Here is a 22,692-nt window from a genome sequence, read left to right as displayed (position 1 = left end):
ACTGGTTAAGAGACAAAAGGAAGAAATGATGTGTGTTTGGTAGCACTAGCAATGGAAGGGGAAAAAAGAAAAGAAAGATCTGCAGAGAATTTCAAGGAAGAATAAAAAAAATTAAGGGACCAGCTGAATGTTTAAGTCAAATGCAAGCTGAAAGCTATATTGTAGAGCCTATGCAAAAGTCCTCAATCATAAGAAGTTTACAATCAAGTTGAGAATGCAAGACAATTGCATGCACACACACACATGACCCCCCCCCACACACACACACATATCTACAATTCAGAAACAAACAAGAGCCTAAGCAGTAAATGACAAAAGTCATTTGGAATGAATGAGTGAGAAGTATAGTCAACAGTCGCTATGAGAATCAGAGGAGCACAATAGTAGACCATTAGACACAATGTTTATGAGTATAGGCTTCGAATCAGGCCTTTTTTCAAATTTCCATTAAACCATTTAGCATAAGGAAAACTTGGGAAAGTTATTTAATCTTTTTACACTTCATTTTCCTCATTGGTAAAGTAAGGCATAATCATCACGCGCACAAAGGGTTGATGTGAAAATAAGGTATTGCCTGTATAGGGCCTAATACAGGGGATATGATCAGTAAATGATAAATATCACATTTGTGATGTCTTGGAGATGGTCCAGGAAGATTTCTCCAAGGAGGTGGAATTGCGTAGAACCTAAATTGAGTTGTATGGAAAGGGTAGATTTTACATAGGCAATGAGTGAGCAAGGCAATTGCTACAGTCATGAGGAATGAAATAAGCATTATATGAGTTTCATTCTAAACAAGGCAAAACCACAAACCAGTTCCTTTGTGCTTTTTCTTCATACTCCCATTCTGTACACATGGTGTTTTTAGGTCTGACTCCTTCACTCCTTAAAAGCAAGAAACGTGTCATTTATGACTGTCACTATACTCTCATTACCTAACGTAACATCTGGTGCACAGTAGGCACTCAAACATGATGTTCAATGAGTGGAGAAATACATAGGTCTCCATGGAGCTGCAAGATTAACCAGGGATAGATTTTGTGGAACAATGTCACTGATATACATCTTATTTACAGGGTATTTTTTTCTCCTATTCCATAGCTATTTTTATTTGAGTCACAACTGGAGGATGGTTTTACATCCTTGGTAGCATAAAGGCAGCAGCTTGCTTCTTTTCTGGCTTAGGGCTTTAAAGAATGAAGCACCTTTAAAAGGAAGTTAAAGTCTGTTGGAAAAATATAACTGTACAACTTCCATCACTAGTTATTAATAGATTCTTGAACAAATCTCTAAGCAATTCCTTGTAGTAGCACAATATCCTAAGTTAAAAGCAAGTGCAATCAACCTTCTAAGAGTTTCTTTTTATATCTTTTTAAAAACACTTTTTATAAATGAGAAATATTGTTATAATTTATAAAATGATATTTTTCTCTGTAGCCTCACTATTTATCTTGAACACAGTCGATTAAAATTATAGCCTTACTTTTCATGGAAATAACATTTAAGTTATCCAAAATAAACTTTAAAAAAAGTATTATGGATAATGGAGATACATGCTCCCCTCTGTCTCTCCTTGGCACACCCTGTAGTAATCAAAATAGCAACTTCCTTTTTTCTTTTGTTTCTATTTTTTTATTATCCAATCAGTTTTTTATATAGTACATTGAGCTCTCCTCATTATTATTACAGCTGCATAGTATTCCATTTATGGATATTTATCACTGTTTATTTAACCAGGTTTTATAGATCAGTGGTTTTCATCAGAAGAATGGGAAAGATCTGTCCCCAGGAGACACATGGCAATGTCTGCAGTCATTTCGGTTTGGAAGGAAGAATGCTACTGGTGTCTAGTGGGTAGAAGGCAGGGATACTGCTAAACATCCTACAGCGCAGAGGACGGTCCCCACAACAAAGAATTTATCTGGTCCAAAAATATCGATTAGTACTGAGGTTGAGAAACCATGATACAGATGGACACTTGGGCTCTTTCCAATCTTGGCTAGTACAAAATTATTCAACAAACCACTTTGTAAACATCTTGCTTTATATAAATGCAAATATATTTTTAGGATAAACGTCCAGAAGTGAAATTGTTGGGTCAAAGAATAAATGCAATTGAAATGCCTTCCATGTGCCCTCTATGGGGTCCTGGATTTTATACTCCCAACAGCACTTTATTTATTTCCATAACCTTGTCAGCAAAATGTGTAGTTATATTTTGCTTTTTAACAGTCTGAAAGGTGCAAAATGTTATTTCAGTTAGTTTTAATTTGCAGTTATGATAGTATCTTTTTTTTTTTTTTTTTTGAGGAAACAGTGAGAGACTTTATTTTTAGGGGCTCCAAAATCACTGCAGATGGTGACTGCAGCCATGAAATTTAAAAAGACGCTTACTCCTTGGAAGAAACATTATGACCAACCTAGACAGCATATAAAAAGCAGAGACATTTCTTTCCCAACAAAGGTCTATCTAGCCAAGGCTATGGTTTTTCCAGTAGTCATGTATGGATGTGAGAGTTGGATAGTATCTTTTTATATGTTTAAGAGCCATTTTTCGGTTGTTCATTTCTTTTGGCTGCGCTGCACAGCTTGCAGAATCTTAGCTTTCTAACCAGGGATTGAACCCAGGCCCCAGCAGTGAAAGTGCTGAGTCCTAACCACTGGACTGCTAGGGAATTCCAAGGGTGATTTGAATTTTGTTTTCTGGCACTTGAGTGTGAGATTCAAACAGTTGTCTATGGGATGGAGTTCTGAAAACTCCCTCTACACTTCACAGGTAGCGCTAGTGCTAAGAAACCTGCCTGCCAGTGCGGGAGACATAACAGACGTGGGCTCCATCTCTGGGTTGGGGAAGTTCCCCTGAAGAAGGAAATGGCAACCCACTTGAATATTCTTGCCTGGGAAATCCCATGGACAGAGGAGCCTGGTGGGCTACAGTCCATGAGGTTGCAAGGAGTTGAACATGACTGAGAACATGCACATCACACCTTCTCAGTGTCCTGCAAGAAACCACCACAAATAGAGGGTAGAGCCGGAGACCTTTGCTCTCATATCTGGGCAAGAGTCAAACTTCTATTTTACTTGATCAAGATGGGATAATCACCAAAGACTGATGACTTAGGACACTTGCAGTTGTTGGGTTATTGCATCTAAAGACCTACTCATTGATAATAGAATTTCTGGAAAGTCAGTTCCATGAGAATGCAAAATTCCATAAAGACGGTGTCTCCAATGTTTTTGTTCATTAATGTATCTCCAGAATCTAGAATAGTGCTTAGTGAATAGTTGGCTCAGTAAATAGTTGCTGGAACGAATGGATACTCTGCAAATTGTATTATAGGGATATTAGAATGGAAAGAAAAGGCTAAGAAAGAGGCCTTACAAAAAAAGAAATTTGTTGATTGGGACTGGGGTGTCAAGGTTAAGGAAGGAGTTAAGAGGACTTAAAGGATTAGCCAGCTGGTGACTTTGGGAATTGTAGCCCCTCTGACATAAGCAGGCAGTTAGAGGAGTTAGTTTGTGGTCATGCTGAGTCAGAGGAAATGAAAAGATATTTGAGTGGAAATACTCAAAAGGCAGAGAAGGGAGAGAGTTAAAGGTATTGATTTGGAAGACATTTGTTAACAGGGTTGATATTTCAATGGTGCCTGACTTATTTGAAGGACAGAATATTGAAATAAACGTTTTCAAGGAAAAAATATTATTTTAAAAACTTTTTTGAGAAATAGGTGAACTCAACTAATCAATAAAATAAGCCCATGCTCTTTCAGCTATCCTTCCTTCCTTGTATTTTCAAGTTCTCTCTCTCAAATGGCAACTTTCTCTAATCAAATGTGCTCAAATTTCTAAATATCTCTGGTACTAATAATGTTCTCCCTCACTCCTCTGGTGACCTACCTATCTCCTTTTGAAGCCCATAGGGTCTCACCTTTCCAAAGTGATCAAAGGTTTTCCCAGACAAAGAGGAGTTTTAGATGCTATTTAACCTTTTAAGCAAAACTGCAAATATTTACAAATGTAGAATAGAATAAAGAATTCCTGTCACTAGATTAAATAATTACCAACTCATGGGCAATGTTGTTCAATCTGTTAACCCTCTTGCCCTCGTTAGCTCATAGGAGCAAATCCCAGGCTTTACATGGCTTCATCTATAAATATCTCAATGTGTATTTCTAAAAGTTATGGACACTTTTTTGCTGTCCACCTGAAACTACCACAACACTGTTAATCAGCTATACTCCAATACAAAATAAAAAGTTAAAAAAAAAGTTATGGACTCTAAACAATGTAATCACAAAACTGTTGTCACATCTAAAATATGAACAGTTTCTTAATATCATCAAATACTCAATGTTCAAATACCCTTGATTGTCTCACAAAATTTGTTTTTTCCAGTATTCATTTGAATCAGGATACAAATTATGTCCATACATTATAATTGGTTGTTATGTCTTATAAACCTTTTTTAATCTATAGATTCCCCTGCATGCTGCCCCCCTTAACTTGAAATTTGTTCAGAAAACCATGTTTTTTGTCCTATACTGTTTCCACAGTACAGATATGCTGAATTATCCCCAATGATATTTTTTTACTATATTCCTCTGTTCTTTGTATTTCCTATAAATTGATAGTTTAGATCTAAACAAGATTTGCTTAGATTTTTGCTAGTTTGGGGGTGCAGGACTACTTCATATGTAGAATCAGACACTTAACAAAAGGCACACAATGTCTGATTATCTTTTTTTAATGTTAGCTAATATGCTGCGATTCATGGGGTTGCAAAGAGTCGGACATGACTGAGCGACTGAACTGAACTGAACTGAACATAATTAATCGGAGAAGGCAATGGCACCCCACTCCAGTACTCTTGCCTGGAAAACCCCATGGACGGAGGAGCCTGGTAGGCTGCAGTCCATGGGGTCGCTAAGAGTTGGACACGACTGAGCGACTTCCCTTTCACTTTTCACTTTTATGCACTGGAGAAGGAAATGGCAACCCACTTCAGTGTTCTTGCCTGGAGAATCCCAGGGACGGGGGAGCCTGGTGGGCTGCCGTCTATGGGGTCACACAGAGTCGGACACGACTGAAGTGACTTAGCAGCAGCAGCAGCAACATAATTAATACATGTATTAATTCAATAGAAGTTGTAAAAAGGTGATATTCTAATTACATAAGGCCTGCATTTTTAACTAGAATACTTCTATAATGAGAAATTTTTTCTCATGAACTATTTGGTTATTTGGTAGAGTTCACATAGGAAAGGTAGAATAAAGTTTTGCTTTTTTTTTTCCTTTTCTTACTGGTTTTCAAGATACAATGTTGGTTCCTAGAACCTTCTAAATGTGACTAATTAGTTTCTCCTAATCACTACGAATTCATGGACTTAAATAAGATTTATGTTTTTAAACCCATTGAAATTATTTTCTCTTTTTAATAACTTAATACTCAAATTATCCTATCTTAGGTCAGTTGGCTTCTGAGTTCTTTGATTTGCCAATGGTCTTTGATTTGCTTTCTTGCTTTGAGGTATTACAAAATATTCCAACCTTTTCTCTTCTATTTTCTGCCCCAGACAGAGTCAGCCATTTCTCCTAGGATCCTTGATTTTTTTTTTTTAGTACAAAATGCTACATACAACCTACAAACTGGGCATCAGGGTTGCTCATTACTTCTGGTTTGTCATTGTTTTTAGACCATTTTTGTGGGCAGAGATAGGAAATGCATACTATATATTTAAAGATAAAAGACACTGTGAGATCATATTGATGTTTTCAGTTCAAATTCAGGTTTTTTTCCCCCTTATTCTCTTTTGCATTTATATCTCTTTTGTCACATGGCAAAAATCCAAGTTCTTGATGGTACCAATATTAATTGCTAATTCGCTTTATACCACAACACAGTTATCTCAGGACAACACCAACACTTCCATCAACAACATGAATACTGCAACTGAAAACAGTTGAACAGTCTTTTTTTTTTTCTTTTGTTTTTGCAATTCTTTTTTTTCTTAAGGTATATTCCAATAGGAACCTACAGTCAAATTACTGAGTTTTAAAGTCACTAGGAGGACTTCCCTTATGGTCCAGTGGTTAAGAATCTGCCTGTCAATGCAGGGGACACGGGTTCAATTCCATGGTTGGGAAGATCCTACAAGCCTTGAGGGAGCTATACCTGTGTGCTGCAACTACTGAGCCCTTGTTCTAGTGCGTGAGAGCCCATGCACCGCAACTATATAAGCTCGAGTGACCTAGAGCCTGCGCTCTGCAATAAGAGAAGCCACCGCAATGAGAAGCCTGTGCATCACAACTAGAGAGTGGCCCCCACTCTCCTCAACTAGGGAAAGCCCTCTTGCAGCAACAAAGACCAATGCGGCCAATAAATAAATTTTAAAAAGCCATTTGGAATAGTCCCTCTCTGTGTAGTTATGCCACCAATTGGATGCATGCTTAAGTTGAATTGGTTCTTCGCTTTAAATTTTTTTTAATTTAATTTTGTTTTATAACTATATTAAATATTTACATCGTTTCAGAGTCTAAACTAAAAGAAGATATGATTAAACACATATATTTTCTATCCTTATTCCCTCAAGCCTATCCTTCTTTCTCCCATAGGTAACTATTTTTAAAATTGTGTGATTTATCATTCTGCTTAACGATATATAAAGGCAAATGTATGTATACATCCAGTTTTCTCTACCTATGCATAGATAAATTGTAGCATATGAAAACACTTTTGTCTACCTTGCTTTTTTCACTTAATCCTGATGATCATGCCATTTTAATATATAAAGATGTTTCTCATTTTTTTTCAGTTTTATATTTCTACCATGTGTAAATGTGTCACAATTTAGTCAACGTTTCCCTTTTTAATGAACTATTGGGTTGTTTCTAGTATTTCAATAATACAAAGAATGTAGTTGTGAATAGTCCCATGCAAACTTTTTTCTTACTTGTGCCAGTAAATGTTTGCAATAGATTCTTGGAAGTAGGATTTCTGGGTCAAATGCACAGGTAATTTTGCCAGATACTGCCAAATTTTCTGCCATTAGCGGTTGTCATGTTTTGTACTCTCATGAGCATACAGGAAAGTATACATGTGCCAAACAGCTTCACTAAAAGAGTATTGTCAAACTTTGGAATGTTTGCCAATCTTATAGGTGAAAAATGATATTGTAGTACCAATTTGTATTATTTTTCTTATGAATGAGATTGAAATCTTTTCATATAGTTGACAGACAGCATTACTTTTTTTGTGATATCTCAAATCCACTTGATATATTGGATTTTGGTCTTTTGTATTTTATAAGCTTTTTATATTCCAGATATAGTAATCTTTTCTCTATGATAAATATTGCAAAATTTTTCCCAAGTAGGAATTTTTTTATTTTCTTCATTGCAATTTTTAAAATGTTTTTATTTGTTTACTTTATTTTGGGGATATGCTGGATCATTGTTGCTGCATGTGAGCTTTTTTCTAGTTGCAGCAAATGCAGGCTACCCTCTAGATGTCATGCTTCAGCTTCTCATTGTGGTGGCTTCTCTTATCAGAGCTGGGCTGTAGGGTGTGCGGGTTTCAGGAGTTGCCACACATGGACTCAGCAGCTGTGGTTCCTGGGCTCTGGAGCACTGGCTCAATGGTTGTGGTGCAGGGGCTTAATTTCTCTGCTGCATGAGGAATCTTTCTGCAACAGGGTTCAAACCCATGTCTCCTGTATTACCAGGTGGATTCTTTACCACTGAGCCACCAGGGAAGCCTTTACTGTAATTTTTATCACATAATTTAAAATTTGTTGTTGTTGTTCAGTCACTAAACCTTGTTTGACTCTCTGTGACCCCCTGGACTATAGCCCACTAGGCTTCTCTGTTCATGAGATTTGCCAGGCAAGAATACTGGAGTGGGTTGCCACAGCCTTCCCCAAGGGATCTTCCTGACCCAGGGATCAAACCAGTGTCTCCTGTATTGGCAGGCAGATTCTTTACCACTGAGACACCAGAGAAGCCCATTTTGAAATTACTTTGTGAAATATTTATTAATCTTTTTCTTATGTTTCTGAAGAGGAAGTTTTCTCTACTCCCATGAAGAAATTAATTATTTTCCTCTTTTTACATTAAAACTGTTATACTATTAGAATGTCTCTGGTATACCTTGTATATGGTATGAGGGTTGAGTTCAGTTGTGTCTTTTACCAAATGATTATCTTCTTCTAGTCTAAATTAATAAATATACATGGCTGATTATCAATGTAGCACCTTCAGTTTTATTTGCGTGTGTGTAAACGACCAGAAACTTAGAGTATGATAAAGTCCTGCTGTGGAAACAATAAAAACAAAAACCAAGATATGATATCCCTCTTTCATGCTTTTTGTGAATATTTGATGTTTCATGTAAGACTATGCTCTCATGCCAAATGAAATACTCATATTGTGGAAACCTCCCTGGTGATCCAGTGGCTGAGACTCTACACTCCCAAGGCAGGCAGCCCAGGTTTATCCCTGGTCAGAGAACTAGATCCCACAAGCTACAGCTAAGAGACTGCATGCTGCAACTAAAGATCCTGTAAGCCACATTTAAGACCCAGTGCAACCAAATAAATAAATAAAAATTAAAAAAAAAGAAATACTCATAGTGAGTTATCTAGGTACCCTTCCCTTGAAAAGTTCTAGAGAAACACTAAGGAAATTATAGTTACCAACTTTACTTTTTCTGGATTATTTGAGATTCAATTTCTTTTGGTAGTATTTAAAAAATTTTTATTACCAGTCTTTCTTCACTTCAATAGACTTTATTAATTCTTTATTCTATAAATTATTTTTATTATATTTTAAATTGAATGCTTGTTAATGACTTAGCATCAATATTACTCTCACCACTAAACACCTATAAACACTAAATTGTAGAATTTAATATTTCAGGGATGTTTCAAGAACCAACCCCATCAAAATTTCCACTTAGTTCAAAAGTTATCTTATGAAAGCAGAGTAATAAATTAGAGTTTTGCTCAAAGACTGATTATCATGAATCGAAATACTTATTATCTTTTATGCTTATAGTACTGTATTTGTCAACAGGGCAATGTAAAGTGTAGCAATATATTTTCTACCTCCTAGGATGTCAAAGATTAGTGAAGGAGGTAAGCAAACCATAAAACTAATGACAATATAAATCAGATAGTGTGGTGTTTTTTTTCTCTTTTTTAAAGCCCCAATTGTGGTTATTGTTGTTGTTCAGTCCCTCAGTTGTATCCAACTCTTTGCAACCCCATGGACTGCAGCATGGCAGGCTTCCCTGTCCTTCACCATCTCCCAAAGCTTGCTCAAACTCATGTTCATTGAGTTGGTGATGCCATCCAACATGGCTTGCTTATATTGTGGTTATAAGCAGTTGCAAAATTAATATAACGGTTGAGTCAGGAGTGGTTTCACAAAACTAGTAACATTTGTTCTAGGCATTAAAAGACGAATACAATACAGGAAGATGAGATGGAGGGCAAGGGCATTCCAGGCAGGGGGCATAGGATGAAAAAAGGCAGAGAAATAAGTGTAAATGTAGCACAAGTGGAAGTAGGATAGAAAATGGTAGATGTATAGCCAAAAGAGGAACACAGGGATAGTGGATGTTTTTAGTGGAAGATGGGGAGGAAATAAATGATCCGTAACAAGTGACAGTTGAATATGGGAGTGGATCAACTGGTTTATGAAATGTAGACTAGAGAATAAAAATGCAAAGGACTGAGGAAGAGGCATCATAGTTATTATTTAAGGACTAAGCAGAAGAAGAATAATTAACAAACATTTAGTTAGAAAATCCATTGGGAAAGTATTGAGTTTTGAAGACTCACATTATTTTAATTTGCTTATTTCTTTAACTTAAAAATTCTGGAGGCGCGTCCGCGGAGTTGGCACAAACGGGTTAGAGACTGCAGAACCAGACCGGCAGTCACCATGATCGCGCTGTTTAGGCGAAGCTGTGGGAATCTAATAGCAAATTAGGATACTTGAATTGAAAGAGCAGTATAGCAGTATGACACGAATTCTTCATCGTAAATGTTAAGGTACTGAGAAGTCTTTCTCATTTTGACTGGAGATCACAACATACAAAAACTGCCCTACAACGTGAGCCAGGATCAGGATTTAGTTTTGCATCATCTTTCAGGATTTGAAAGAGCTCAACTGGAATTCCATCACCTCCACTAGCTTTGTTTGTAGTGATGCTTTCTAAGGCCCACTTGACTTCACGTTCCAGGATGTCTGGCTCTAGAATTCACTGAACAACAGAAAGAATTTCAAGCTACTGCTCGTAAATTTGCCAGGGAGGAAATAATTCCAGTTGCTGCAGAATATGATAAAACTGGCGAGTACCCTGTCCCATTAATTAAAAGAGCCTGGGAGCTTGGTTTAATGAATACACACATTCCAGAAAGTTGTGGAGGTCTTGGACTTGGAACTTTTGATAGCTGTTTAATTTCTGAAGAATTGGCTTATGGATGTACAGGGGTTCAGACTGCTATTGAAGCAAATTCTCTAGGGCAAATGCCTGTTATTATTGCTGGAAATGATCAACAACAAAAGAAATATTTGGGGAGAATGACTGAGGAGCCATTAATGTGCCTATTGTGTAACGGAACCTGTAGCAGGCTCTGATGTAGCTGGTATAAAAACCAAAGCAGAAAAGAAAGGAGATGAGTATATTATTAATGGTCAGAAGATGTGGATCACCAATGGAGGAAAAGCTAATTGGTATTTTTTATTGGCTCGTTCTGATCTGGATCCTAAGGCTCCTACTAGTAAAGCCTTTACTGGCTTTATTGTGGAAGCAGACAGCCCAGGAATACAGATTGGAAGAAAGGAATTAAATATGGGCCAGCGATGTTCAGATACAAGAGGAATTGTCTTTGAAGATGTGAGAGTGCCTAAGGAAAATGTTTTAATTGGTGAGGGAGCTGGTTTCAAAATTGCAATGGGAGCATTTGATAAAACCAGACCACCAGTAGCAGCTGGTGCTGTGGGACTAGCACAGAGAGCTTTGGATGAAGCTACCAAGTATGCCCTGGAGAGAAAAACTTTTGGAAAGCTGCTTATAGAGCACCAAGGAATATCATTTTTGCTGGCTGAAATGGCAATGAAAGTTGAACTAGCTAGATTGAGTTACCAGAGAGCAGCTTGGGAAGTTGATTCTGGTCGCCGAAATACCTATTATGCCTCTATTGCAAAGGCATATGCTGGAGATATCGCAAATCAGTTAGCTTCTGATGCTGTTCAGGTTTTTGGAGGCAATGGATTTAATACTGAATATCCTGTAGAAAAATTAATGAGAGATGCCAAGATCTATCAGATTTATGAAGGTACAGCACAAATTCAAAGGCTTATTATAGCCCGTGAACACATTGGCAGGTATAAAAAGTAACCAGATCACCGTGTTAATAATCGTTGAGTAATTAGAATATGATCTACTATTTACACTTCAGGAAAGAATAAGGGCTTTGAGGGTTTTTTTCCAGTGAAAATTTTAACATAGGTTCTCATGTACTAAACCTGTATAACTGATTCTAATAGTATTAGGTTGGCCAAAAAGTTCATTTGGGTTTTTTTTATAATGTTATGAAAAAACCTGAATGAACTTCTGGGCCAACCCAAGTTTTCTACTTTTGTTTAACTTTATGACTTGCCTTTTCTATAACACATTTGGTTTTATTAAAGTTATGTGTTTTCCTTTAGTTCCAGTGTACCTGAATTACATTAACCTAGAAAAATACATTTGGTTTGTTGTTTTAACCTCTGAAAATTAGAGCAACAGAAATTTCTTGGAATTTCAGTGTTTTTCCAAAGACAGAAAAGAAGGTTTATAAAGTATTCAGAATGTTCCAAAATTTACATTGAGAAAATATTCTAGGATTTAAATAACTTGTCAGTGACTTTGTAGGCTTAATGGTCTTATATTAGAAGAATTAATTTTACTGCAATTTGGAAAGCATTTGGTTTCTCTTATGTACAGTAATAGTCAAAAATTTGATGTTCATATTCTCCCTTTAAACAGTGACCAGAAGTTACATAGAAGTTTTTAATTTTGAACCCACATAATTCTGAGCCCACATTTCACTTGCCTTATTTTTAAAAAGTCAATACAGTTTCCCTTATTTTTATATGACTCTGTTGGTCTCTGGTTAATCTTTGGTCTGTTGTATACAATCTGATTTCATGCACATACATTCTAAAAATAAATTTGTTCAGTATTAAAAAAAAAAAAAAATTCTGGACTTCATTGTTGAGTAATTTTAGGTTTACAGAAAAATTGAGAAGCCAATACAAAGTTTCCATATACTCCCTTTCCTAATCCTTCAGTTTCCCCTATTATGTATTAGAATCTTGCATTAGTGGGGTATGTTAGTTAAAATTGATGAACCAGTATCAACACATTAGTATTTACTAAAGTCCATAGTTTATAATAAGGTTCAGTCTTTGTGCGTATTACTCTGTGTTTTTTTTAAAAATTTATTTATTTACATATTTACTTTTTGTGCTGGGCCTTCATTGCTTTGACCAGCTTCCTCTAGTTGCAGTTAACAGGGGCTACTCTTTCTTGTGGTGTAGAAGAAATGTGGCGGCTTTCTCAATGTGGTGGCTTCTACTGTTGTGGAACACAGGCTTCAGGTGCTCAGGTTTCAGTAGCTGCAGTGTGTGGGCTCTAGTGTGTGGGCTTCAGTAGCTGTGGTGCATGGACTTCAGTTGCTCAAGTCATATGGAATCTTCCCAGACCAGGGGTCAAACCTGTGTCCCCTGCATCGACAGGCAGATTCTTATCCACTATACCAGGGATGTCCTCTGTATTCCTTTTTTATTGTATTCTTGATGTTCTTTCTCACTTTAGACATATATCTTGATAATGAGTTTATTCATCTCTTGCTCTTCCTTATGGTGATATTCTATGTCATATTTTAAAATAAATTTTGAAATTAATATATCTTTTCTTAAGAATGGGAATTACAAATCTGTCTCCTCTGTCTTCACTTCTGGTTTCATGGAGCTATTCATCATTAGTCCTCAGTAGCTATCAGAAAAGGGAATATTCACAAATATTTATAATCACACTTCTAGTATTTTCTACTTCCAATTTATTTTTTTTTCTACTTCCAATTTAAATAAACTATGAGTGTCACACTTTTTTATTCCTTTGAAAAGAAGTATTTTATATGCGACACAGACACCAAATGTTAATAGTGTTTATTTCCATGTAGATTATGAGTAGTTTTTATTTTATGCTTTAAACTTTTCTGTATTTTTCCAGAAATAACATCAATATTTTATAATTGGAAAATATGAGTTAGAGATAATTATTGGTTTGTGCAAAAATTTTGTTTGCTTTATTTTTAAATTTTTTTGTGGTAAGAACACTTAACATGAAACCCACTCTAAGATATTTTTGTTTACAATATATTATGTTGACCATTGGAGAAGGCAATGGCACCCCACTCCAGTTCTCTTGCTTGGAAAATCCCATGGACGGAGGAGCCTGGAAGGCTGCAGTCCATGGGGTCGCTGAGGGTCGGACATGACTGAGCGACTTCACTTTCACTTTTCACTTTCATGCATTGGAGAAGGAAATGGCAACCCACTCCAGTGTTCTTGCCTGGAGAATCTCAGGGATGGGAAAGCCTGGTGGGCTGCCGTCTATGGGGTCACACAGAGTCAGACACAACTGAAGCAGCTTAGCAGCAGCAGCAGCATGTTGACTACAGGTACAATGTTGTACAGTAGAACTGATTCATTTTGTTTAACTGAAAATTTATGATCATTCTTTGATTCTATGAATCTGTTTTAGAAACCTCGTATTAATTGTACTCATGGCAATACTTTTCTTTCTGTGACTGACTTATTTCACTTAGCATAATGCTTTCAAGGTTCATTCATGTTGTCGCACATGAGGCAGTTTGTTTCACAGAAGTTTGTGGCAATAGGTTTGCAGGATATAAGAAACATATCTGACACAGATCAAAAAATTTTTTGCTTTTGTGAAAATACGGAGGAAAAATCTAAAGTTATATTACAATGAAAATACATTATATGTTAACAAAGGAATTTTTTTTATGGAAGCCCTTAGAAATAAAAGGAAAATTAAGGCCAAAGCAAAAGTCATATCATGACTTAAGAGCACTTTACTTCTATAGAAACAAAATCTATTAACTTAAAACAATGGGACTTCTGTCCATAAGAGTATGAAATATTCTGAATGGATAGAAGACTCCAACTGTAAACTGATAGACTTTTGTGGTCTAAGAGTTGTTGAGAGTTTCTACCCTTAAGAAAAGAGTTCTCGTGTTACAGCAATTGAGGCTGTGAAAAATGTATAGAACAGATTGTGTTTCACTGTTTTTATGAGTGAAACAGACTGTATGGCTTGTTGAAGGTGGGTTAATACTGTGGGAATCCTTATTCCATTCACAACTCTGAATATGTACTTATGATATTTATACATCTAGAGCTTAAGTGTCACCATCTGTATATGGATAATTTTTACCTATGAATTACTGGTTCTAATGTATTGTTTTGACATTATACACTATAATTGACTAAAACAGAAATAAATACCACAACAGTTGGTGCACCAAAAAAAAATTCAGCCCAATAATTTCCATATTATTGTGAAATCTAGTATATTCATCACCCAACTTAGTTCGCTACATAGTCAAAGTAAAACCTTGGGAAAGTAAGAATGAAATCTATTTAGACAGTATCATCACTCACTTGACAGAAATCCTAAGTAAAATCAATTGATACTCTGGAGTTTAAGAAAGCTATGTAGACCTAGAATGCCCAAAATTCATCAAGTATGGTTGCTGGATGATATTTATGACCTCCCTTTGCATTTCTATTCTACTCTTTCTTTCTAATCATGGTACAGTATAACTTGTTTAAAATTTTTTCAAGAACTGAAGATTCAAATTAAAAGCAAAACTTCTTGGGATTATAAATGCAATCTAAAAAATATAAGCATAAGATATGGGAAATTTTTTATAATTTATAATTTTTTAGACATTTTACTAGCAATCAAGACATAATAGGTACCAAATAATCAAATTCCAGCTGCAAAGGACTGTTTGAAAACTCATTTTAAAAGTTTTATAAACAGCTTCTCATAATCATAACACTTTCCACCAGTTAAAAAAAGGAGAGAGGGATATACAAACAGCTCATGCAGCTCAATATCAAAAAAACAAAAAACCCAATAAAAAATAGGAGGAAGCTCTAAATAGACATTTCTCCAAAGAAGATACACAGATGGCCAAAAAGTACATTAAAATGATCAGCATCACTAATTATTAGAGAAACGCAAATCAAAATTACAATGAGGTATCACTTCACACTGGTCAGAAGGGCCATTATAAAAAAAAGTCTACAAACAATAGATGGATGATGAAGAGGGTGTGGAGAAAAGGGAACCTTCATACACTTGGTTTGAGTGTAAGTTTGTATAGCTACTATGGAGTACATATGGAGGTTCCTTAAAAAATTAAAAATAGAACAACCATGTGACCCAGCAGTCTCATTCCTGGACAAACACCTGGAGAAAACCATAATTCAAAAAGATATAAGCACCCCAGTGTTCACTGCAACACTATTTACAATAGCCAGGACATGGAAGCAGGAATGGATAAAGCCTATGTGGTACATATATACAATAGAATATTACTCAGCCTTAAAAGAAAGCAAAATAATGCCATTTGCAGCAACAAGGATGGACCTAGAGATTGTCATACTGAGTGAAGTAAGTCAGACACAGAAAGACAAATATCATATGATATCTCTTACATATTGCATCCAAAAAAAGAGTACAAATGAACCTACTTACAAAACAGAAGTAGAATCACAGATGTAGAAAACAAATTTATGGCTACCAAGGGATAAGGGAAGGGATAATGAAAAAGAGAGATAAATTGGGAGATTGAAACTGACATATACACACTACTATATATAAAATAGATAACCAATAAGAACCTACTGTATAGCACAAGGAACTCTACTCGAAACTCTGTAATGCTCTAAATGGGAAAAGAATCTTAAAAGGAGTGGATATGTCTATTTATTGTCGTTGCTTAGTCACTAAATCATTTCTGACTCTTTTGCGACCCCATGGACTGTAGCCGGCCAGGCTCCTCTGTCCATGGGATTTCTCAGGCAAAAATACTGGAGCAGGCTGCCATTTCCTACTCCAGATGATCTTCCCGACTCAGAGATCAAACATGCATTTCCTGCTTGTGAGGTGTATTCTTTACTGCTGGGCTACCTGGGGAGCCCCAGATATATGTCTATGTATATGTATAACGGATTCACTTTGTTATACACCTGAAACTAACACAACACTGTATATCAACTATATTCTAATAAAAATTTAAAAAACAAAAATAATTAAAAAAACTTTTGCCCAGTAGTGGAGAGAAAGCAGGTTAGGGTTTGCTTGTAGTGCTTGTTCTCAAAAGGCACATGCAGGGAGTTGATAGTTTTTTAGTGCCAGAATGAGATGAACATTTGAGGTTCTCTCAGTCTTTCTTTTCTGGTCAAGGGGAGGATCAAGAATTTTGACTTAATAGAACACATCTTCTGTTACCTCTGGAGGGTTTATTTTCCCATGGAGGAGTCTGATCTTTTATGTTGAGGGTTTCCCTTTTTTATCTTCCCCCCCTGCCTCCCTGCAATTGTGCATTAGGATATGCAGCTCCACCTCTTTATATGATGAAAGTCATTAAAATATGATGAAAGTGAAAAAAGGGGTGAGGGAAAGCACATGCATTATACGAGAGGATTATTTTTAGACATAATTGATGTTTTTTATTTACAAGTTCTGGCACCCCACTCCAGTACTCTTGCCTGGAGAATCCCATGGATGGAGGAGCCTGGTGGGCTACAGTCCGTGGGGTCGCTGGGAGTCGAACACGACTGAGCGACTTCACTTTCACTTTTCACTTTCATGCATTGGAGAAGGAAATGGCAACCCACTCCAGTGTTCTTGCCTTGAGAATCCCGGGGATGGGGGAGCCTGGTGGGCTGCCATCTATGGGGTCGCACAGAGTCGGACACGACTGAAGTGACTTAGCAGTAGCAGCAGCATTTACAAGTTCAGTTTATATTTCTAAATATCAGTATAATTGAGTCTGGAGACTTTGGTTGTCTCAACTCCATGTGTGGATATACCTAGTGTGGAGATGCCAAGGATGCTGCTGAACTTCCTATAATGCACAATACAGCCCCCCACAGCAAAGAATTACCCACCTCAAAATATCAATAGTTCCAAGGTTGAGAAACACTGCTATCTTTTCTTCACCAAATAGCCAGAGACCTTTTTCAATTATAGTCTTGTCAGCACTCAGCTGAAAATCTCTGAAGGTCTTCCTACTGATTTTAGGTTAAGAATGTAAATCCTTTTTTCTGGCCCATAGGGTCCTCTGTAGGGTCGCCCCTACCAACCTCTATCTTCAGCTTGTGCACTCACCTCTTTGCTTTCTGTGCTCTAGCCACATGGGCCTTCCTTCTGTGCTGTATATATTGTGTCTCACTACGGGACCTTACCCTCCCTCTGTCAGAATGCTCTCCTTCCTAACAACCCCCACCCTGACCCTAATTCTAACAGAAGAACAAGTGTAAGTGTTGGGGGGAGCTGGCAGCTGGGAGAGATACAGAGGCTCCATATTGATGATTCTGGAGTACTGAATGAGGCTGGTAAATATACCTGTCTGCTCTCCATTCATTATACAGAATCTTAAAAAAAAAAAAAGCATGATGGGACCCAGTAGGGAGGGGTACAGCTGAATGGAGCAATGAGGTCAGAGCCTGGCTTTGCTGCCCTGAGGGATGCACTGACCACTGAAGGCCCTGGTGTCTCCCAGGCTTCTGGGGCTCCCTGCATGGGAAAATAGTGATCTTGTCAGAAGGAGATTCCTGGGATCTTTGTTAACATTACCCGGCCTTCCAACCCTAGGCCTGGCTGCCTAAAGAGGAAGAGTATGACCCTTAACTGGGTTGTTGAGGACTTTACCTCAGAAGTGGTGAGAGATGGGCCAGTAGAGGCGGTGGCTGTCTGAATCCTCCTGGCTGTAGTAAGTTTGGGTGGCGCCTGCTGCTTGGTGCAGTTGGTGGGCATGTTCATGTTCTGAGTCCTGTTTGGTGATGGGGTCCTGGTATCTTTAATGTGATCATCAAAACAGCCTGCAAGCAGGGACCTGTCCAGCAGTCCAGTGGTTAAGATTGTGCCTCCTCAGCAGAGGACACGGGTTCAATTCCTGCTTAGGGAACTAAGATCCCACATGTTGTGTAGTGTGGCCAAACAAAAACAAAAACAGCCTGCAACAAAGAGAGAGGTCCGTGTTGTCACATGTGGCTGTGCTTTGTGGCTCCTTTTTAGGAGACATTTTCATTAAAAAAAAAAGGGGGGGTATGACAGGGCTGGGGAGGGCCAGCCAGCATGCCTAGTGACTCCCCAAACATGTCACTAAAGAAGTCAGACCCCAAACATCAAAAATAATGCAGCAAGTAAAGGGGTGTTGACCAGTTTCTTCAGTAGTCTGTTGAGTAAAAAAAACAAAACAAACATGCTCTCCTAGAAATCCTTGGTGCTGGTGGGGTGCAGAGCACAGCCAAGAAGTCAGAACAAAAGACTGTGTTGACAAATATTCAGGAAGAACTGGATAGAATGACTCAAAAGCCAGATTCCATGGTAACAAACTCTTCAACAGAAAATGAAGCTTAATTCTTCTTAAGAAGTGCATATGTAAAATGACCAAATAACTATGGATATTAATTTTCTCTTAGACCAAAATTTTTCTAAGAAAATAAATAAAAGGGATAAACCCCTGTGCTGTAAACAAAAACAAGCAAAATCACAAATCTAATTAACTCCTATTAATCCATTTAAAAATTTTTATTGATTTATCTATTTGGGTGTGCTGTGTCTTAGCTGTGGCACATGGGATCTTTGATCTTTGTTGTGGCACGGGAGATCTTTCTAGTTGTGGCAGGCAAACTCTTAGTTGCAATGTGTGGAATTTGGTTCCCTGACCAGGGGTCAAACCCAGGGCACCTGCCTTTGGAGTGCTGAATCTTAGCCACTGCACCATCAGGGAAGTCCCTCTTATTCATCTTTGAGATCTTAGTTCTAACATCTCTTCCTTAGAGAAGACTTCCTTAGACCTTCAGACTAGGTAAAAAGTTCTCATAGTCCTATGAAACTTTTATTCATAGCAGTGTGTAAGTACATACTAGTGTCAATATTTCAATAGTATCTGTCCTCTTATACCCAACATGCCACATTGAAATGCCAAGAAGGTCAATAATCCCAGTTTCTAGTGCAATGGCTGACTTATAGTAGACATTAGATAATACTTTTAATAATGGACTTCAATTTTTTATAAGGTTTAGGTTTACAAAATAAATGAGCAGATAGTACAGAGTTAGCATATAATATCCTCTCCCCTGGGCCTCCCAGGTGTCACAGTGGTAGAAAATCTGCCTGCCAGTGCAGGAGATGTGAAAGGTGTAGGTTCGATCCCTGTGTCAGGAAGATTCCCAGGAGGAGAGATGGCAACTTGTTCCAGCATTCTTGTCTGGAAAATTCCCTGGACAGAGGAGCCTGGTGTGCTACAATCCATGGGGTCGCAAAGAGTCAGATATGACTGAGCAACTGAGTGTACACACACACACTCCCTTATCCCAATTTCCTATATTATGTCTTTAGTGTGGTACATTTGTTATAATTAATGAAACAATATTGAACCATTGACTGAACTCCATAGGTGACATAAAGGTTTATTCTTTGTATTGTATAATTCTATGAGTTTTGACAACTACACAATGTCATGATCCACCATTATAGTATAATACATAATGCTTTCATGACACTAAAGATTCTCTGTGCTCTTCCTATTCATTTCTCTCTCTCTTGCCTCCCTAACCTCTGGAAACTACTGATCTTTTTACTATCTCTATAGTTTTGCCTTTTCCAGAATATCATAGTGTTGAACTCATACTCATAATTTTCAGACTTCTTTCACTTAGCAATATGCATTTATCCTCCATATCCTTTCTGGCTTCCTAGCTCATTTCTTTTTTTCACTGAATAATATTCCACTGTATAGATGTGCCATAGTTTGTCCATTTACCAGTTGAAGGAATGTTGGTTAATTATAGTTTTGCAACAAACATCTGTAAACATTCATGTGCAAGTTTTTGTGTAGACATATTTATATTTCTTTGGGTAAATACCTAAGATTGTGATTCCTAGATCATATGGTAAGACTATATCTAGTTTTGTAAGAAACTGCCAAACTGTCTTCCGAAGTGCCTATTTCATTCTCCAGCAATGAAAAGAGTTCCTGTTGCTCTACATATTCATCAGCACTCAATGTTGAATCTATTCAATACTATCAATTATTTTATCAATACTATTCTGATAGTAGTATCTCATTATTTTAATTCACAATTCCCTAGTGACATATGACGCTGAGCATCTTTTCATATGCTTTATTTGTCATCTGTATATTTTCTTTGGTAAGTTGTCTGTTTAGGTTTTTTGCCCATTTTTAATTGGGTTCTTTGTATTTTTTGGATGTGTTTTTTACTGGATATGTATTTTGCAAATATATTCTCCCAATCCTTAATTTCTTTTTCATTCTCTTAAAGGGTGTCTTTTGCAGAGTGAAATTAATTTTCATAAAGTTAAACTTCTCAATTTTTAATTCATGGATTATGGTTTTGGTGTCAAACCACATAGATTTTCTCCTATATTATCTTCTTGAAGTTTTATAGTTTTACATTTTACATTTCTGTTTACAGTCAAGAGTATTTGTTAGACAAATTAAGGAAGGTTAATGGCAACCTAAATGGAAGAGATGAGTTTGTGTGGGAAGAAAGTTACTGGTTTTATAGATTCTGGAGGCATCAGCAAGAAATTAACAGCTATAACCTGTTGGAAACTGATCCAGAGAACTAAGTTGCTAGTTAAGACATAGTTGAGACAGCCAGTTGATCAGAGGGTAGGATTCAGGGTAGAGCAATGACAAGTAAGTCAGAAGAGACATAGAGGTCTGGCTCACTGATCAGAATTTCAAGGGAGGCAGTCCAGTACCCTGGAGAGCTCCCCAAAGAGCTCCTGTTTTGAGAGCCTGGGAGTTTCAAATACTCATAGCTGACTGCATCTACATAGTCTCATGGGTTACAAGACCTGAAACTTATATTACGGCATTGTGTGTGTTTTAAATACACTTTTAAATATTACAAGAGTGGAAAAATTAGGAAATAGAGAGGAACATAAAGAGAAACAATCTTATCACAGAGATGATGATTAACTAATAACAACTGTGAAGCAAGATCCACAAATAGACCCTATTTATTAATATTCATGCCTGTTTTCTTTTGTTAGCAACCCTTCAAATACTCCAGTTTAATGTGTACATTTTGTGAAATTAAATTTGAATACCTAAGATTATGTAATTAAGTATATTCTGATTCAGTTACTATTTTTGCCAAGCCCTTGTTCCTGTATTAGGAGAGACAGGGAAGAATGCTAGGGAGCAAACTGGATTGGAGTACCACGGCTTGATTAAGTGTGCAGTTTTCCAGGTGGTATCAGCCTTCTCCTTTATTGAGCTCCAGATGCACTTCCTGCTGCATACTTGACATCTCATTTTAATATCCCATGGTCTCCTTAAACTCAACTTGTTCAGAACTTAATTAGTTTTTCCCTCAAATTATTCCATATCTTTTATTATCTATCTTTGTTAATTTTAACATCAACCACCTTATCCAATCTTTGCAAAAATGAAGATGGGAAAAAGAAAGGGAAGAGGGAAGAAGAAACAACAAAAAGTCATCCTCTCTCCTCTCACTCAAGCCACAAACCTCAAAGATTATCATTAAATCAATTCATTCTTTCACCTATCTCTTCCAGTGACTGCCAAGTTTTGTTAGTATCTCTTTCTGTCTCTTTCTATCTCTTCTTTCCTCTCTGTTCAGATCTTCAGCCATCACTCACTTATATGGTTGCAGTGGCCTCTTAATTTGGAGTATTTCCTGCATTGAATCCAATTTCTACACTACTACCAGAAAGATATTTCTAAAGGATCTATTTATTTAATATCCTCTGATGATCCTCCTATTTCTGTATAGGAGAGTGGTGAAAGAGATGCAAGAGACTCGGGTTCAATCCCTGGGTGGGGAAGATCCCCTGAAGTAGGAAATGGCAATCCATTCCAACATTCTTGCCTGGAAAATTCCATGGACAGAGGAGCCTGGTGGGCTACAGTCCTTGGGGTTGTAAAGAGTCGGACACAACTGAGCACACACACACACACACACACACACTCCACCTACAGAGTGTCATACTGAGTGAAGTCAGACAGAGAAGAAAAATATCGTATGACATCCCGTATATGTGGAATCTAAAAAGAAATGATACAAATGAACTTACTTACAAAACAGAAAGAGACTCACGGAAAATTAACTTACGGCTGCCAGGGGAAAAGGACAGTTAGGAGATATTGGGAAGGTCATGTACACACTGCTATATTTAAAATGGATAACCAACAAGGACTTATAGTATAGCACATGGAACTCTGCTCAATGTTATGTGCCAGCCTGGATTGGAGGGGTTTCTGGGGGAGAATTGATGTATGCATGTATATGGCTGAGTCCCTTCGCTGTTTAGCTGAAA

At 37.2% G+C, this 22,692-nt stretch overlaps 1 protein-coding gene across 1 annotated transcript; it reads left to right on the top strand.

Moving 5' to 3' along the window:
- The first annotated feature begins 9,926 nt into the window (after positions 1–9,926).
- Positions 9,927–12,246, top strand: LOC123465897 (medium-chain specific acyl-CoA dehydrogenase, mitochondrial-like). The gene is given in 4 exon segments (XM_045166093.1): positions 9,927–9,970; positions 10,051–10,112; positions 10,258–10,606; positions 10,608–12,246. Coding segments are annotated over 4 exon segments (1,236 nt in total). The 5' UTR covers positions 9,927–9,941; the 3' UTR covers positions 11,404–12,246.
- The last annotated feature ends 10,446 nt before the right edge of the window (positions 12,247–22,692 follow it).

Source organism: Bubalus bubalis, chromosome 6 (assembly GCF_019923935.1).
Source record: "Bubalus bubalis isolate 160015118507 breed Murrah chromosome 6, NDDB_SH_1, whole genome shotgun sequence".
Lineage (NCBI taxonomy): Eukaryota > Metazoa > Chordata > Mammalia > Artiodactyla > Bovidae > Bubalus > Bubalus bubalis.
Note: the sequence above shows the minus strand (reverse complement) of the source record. Positions and strands in the feature narration are given on the sequence as shown.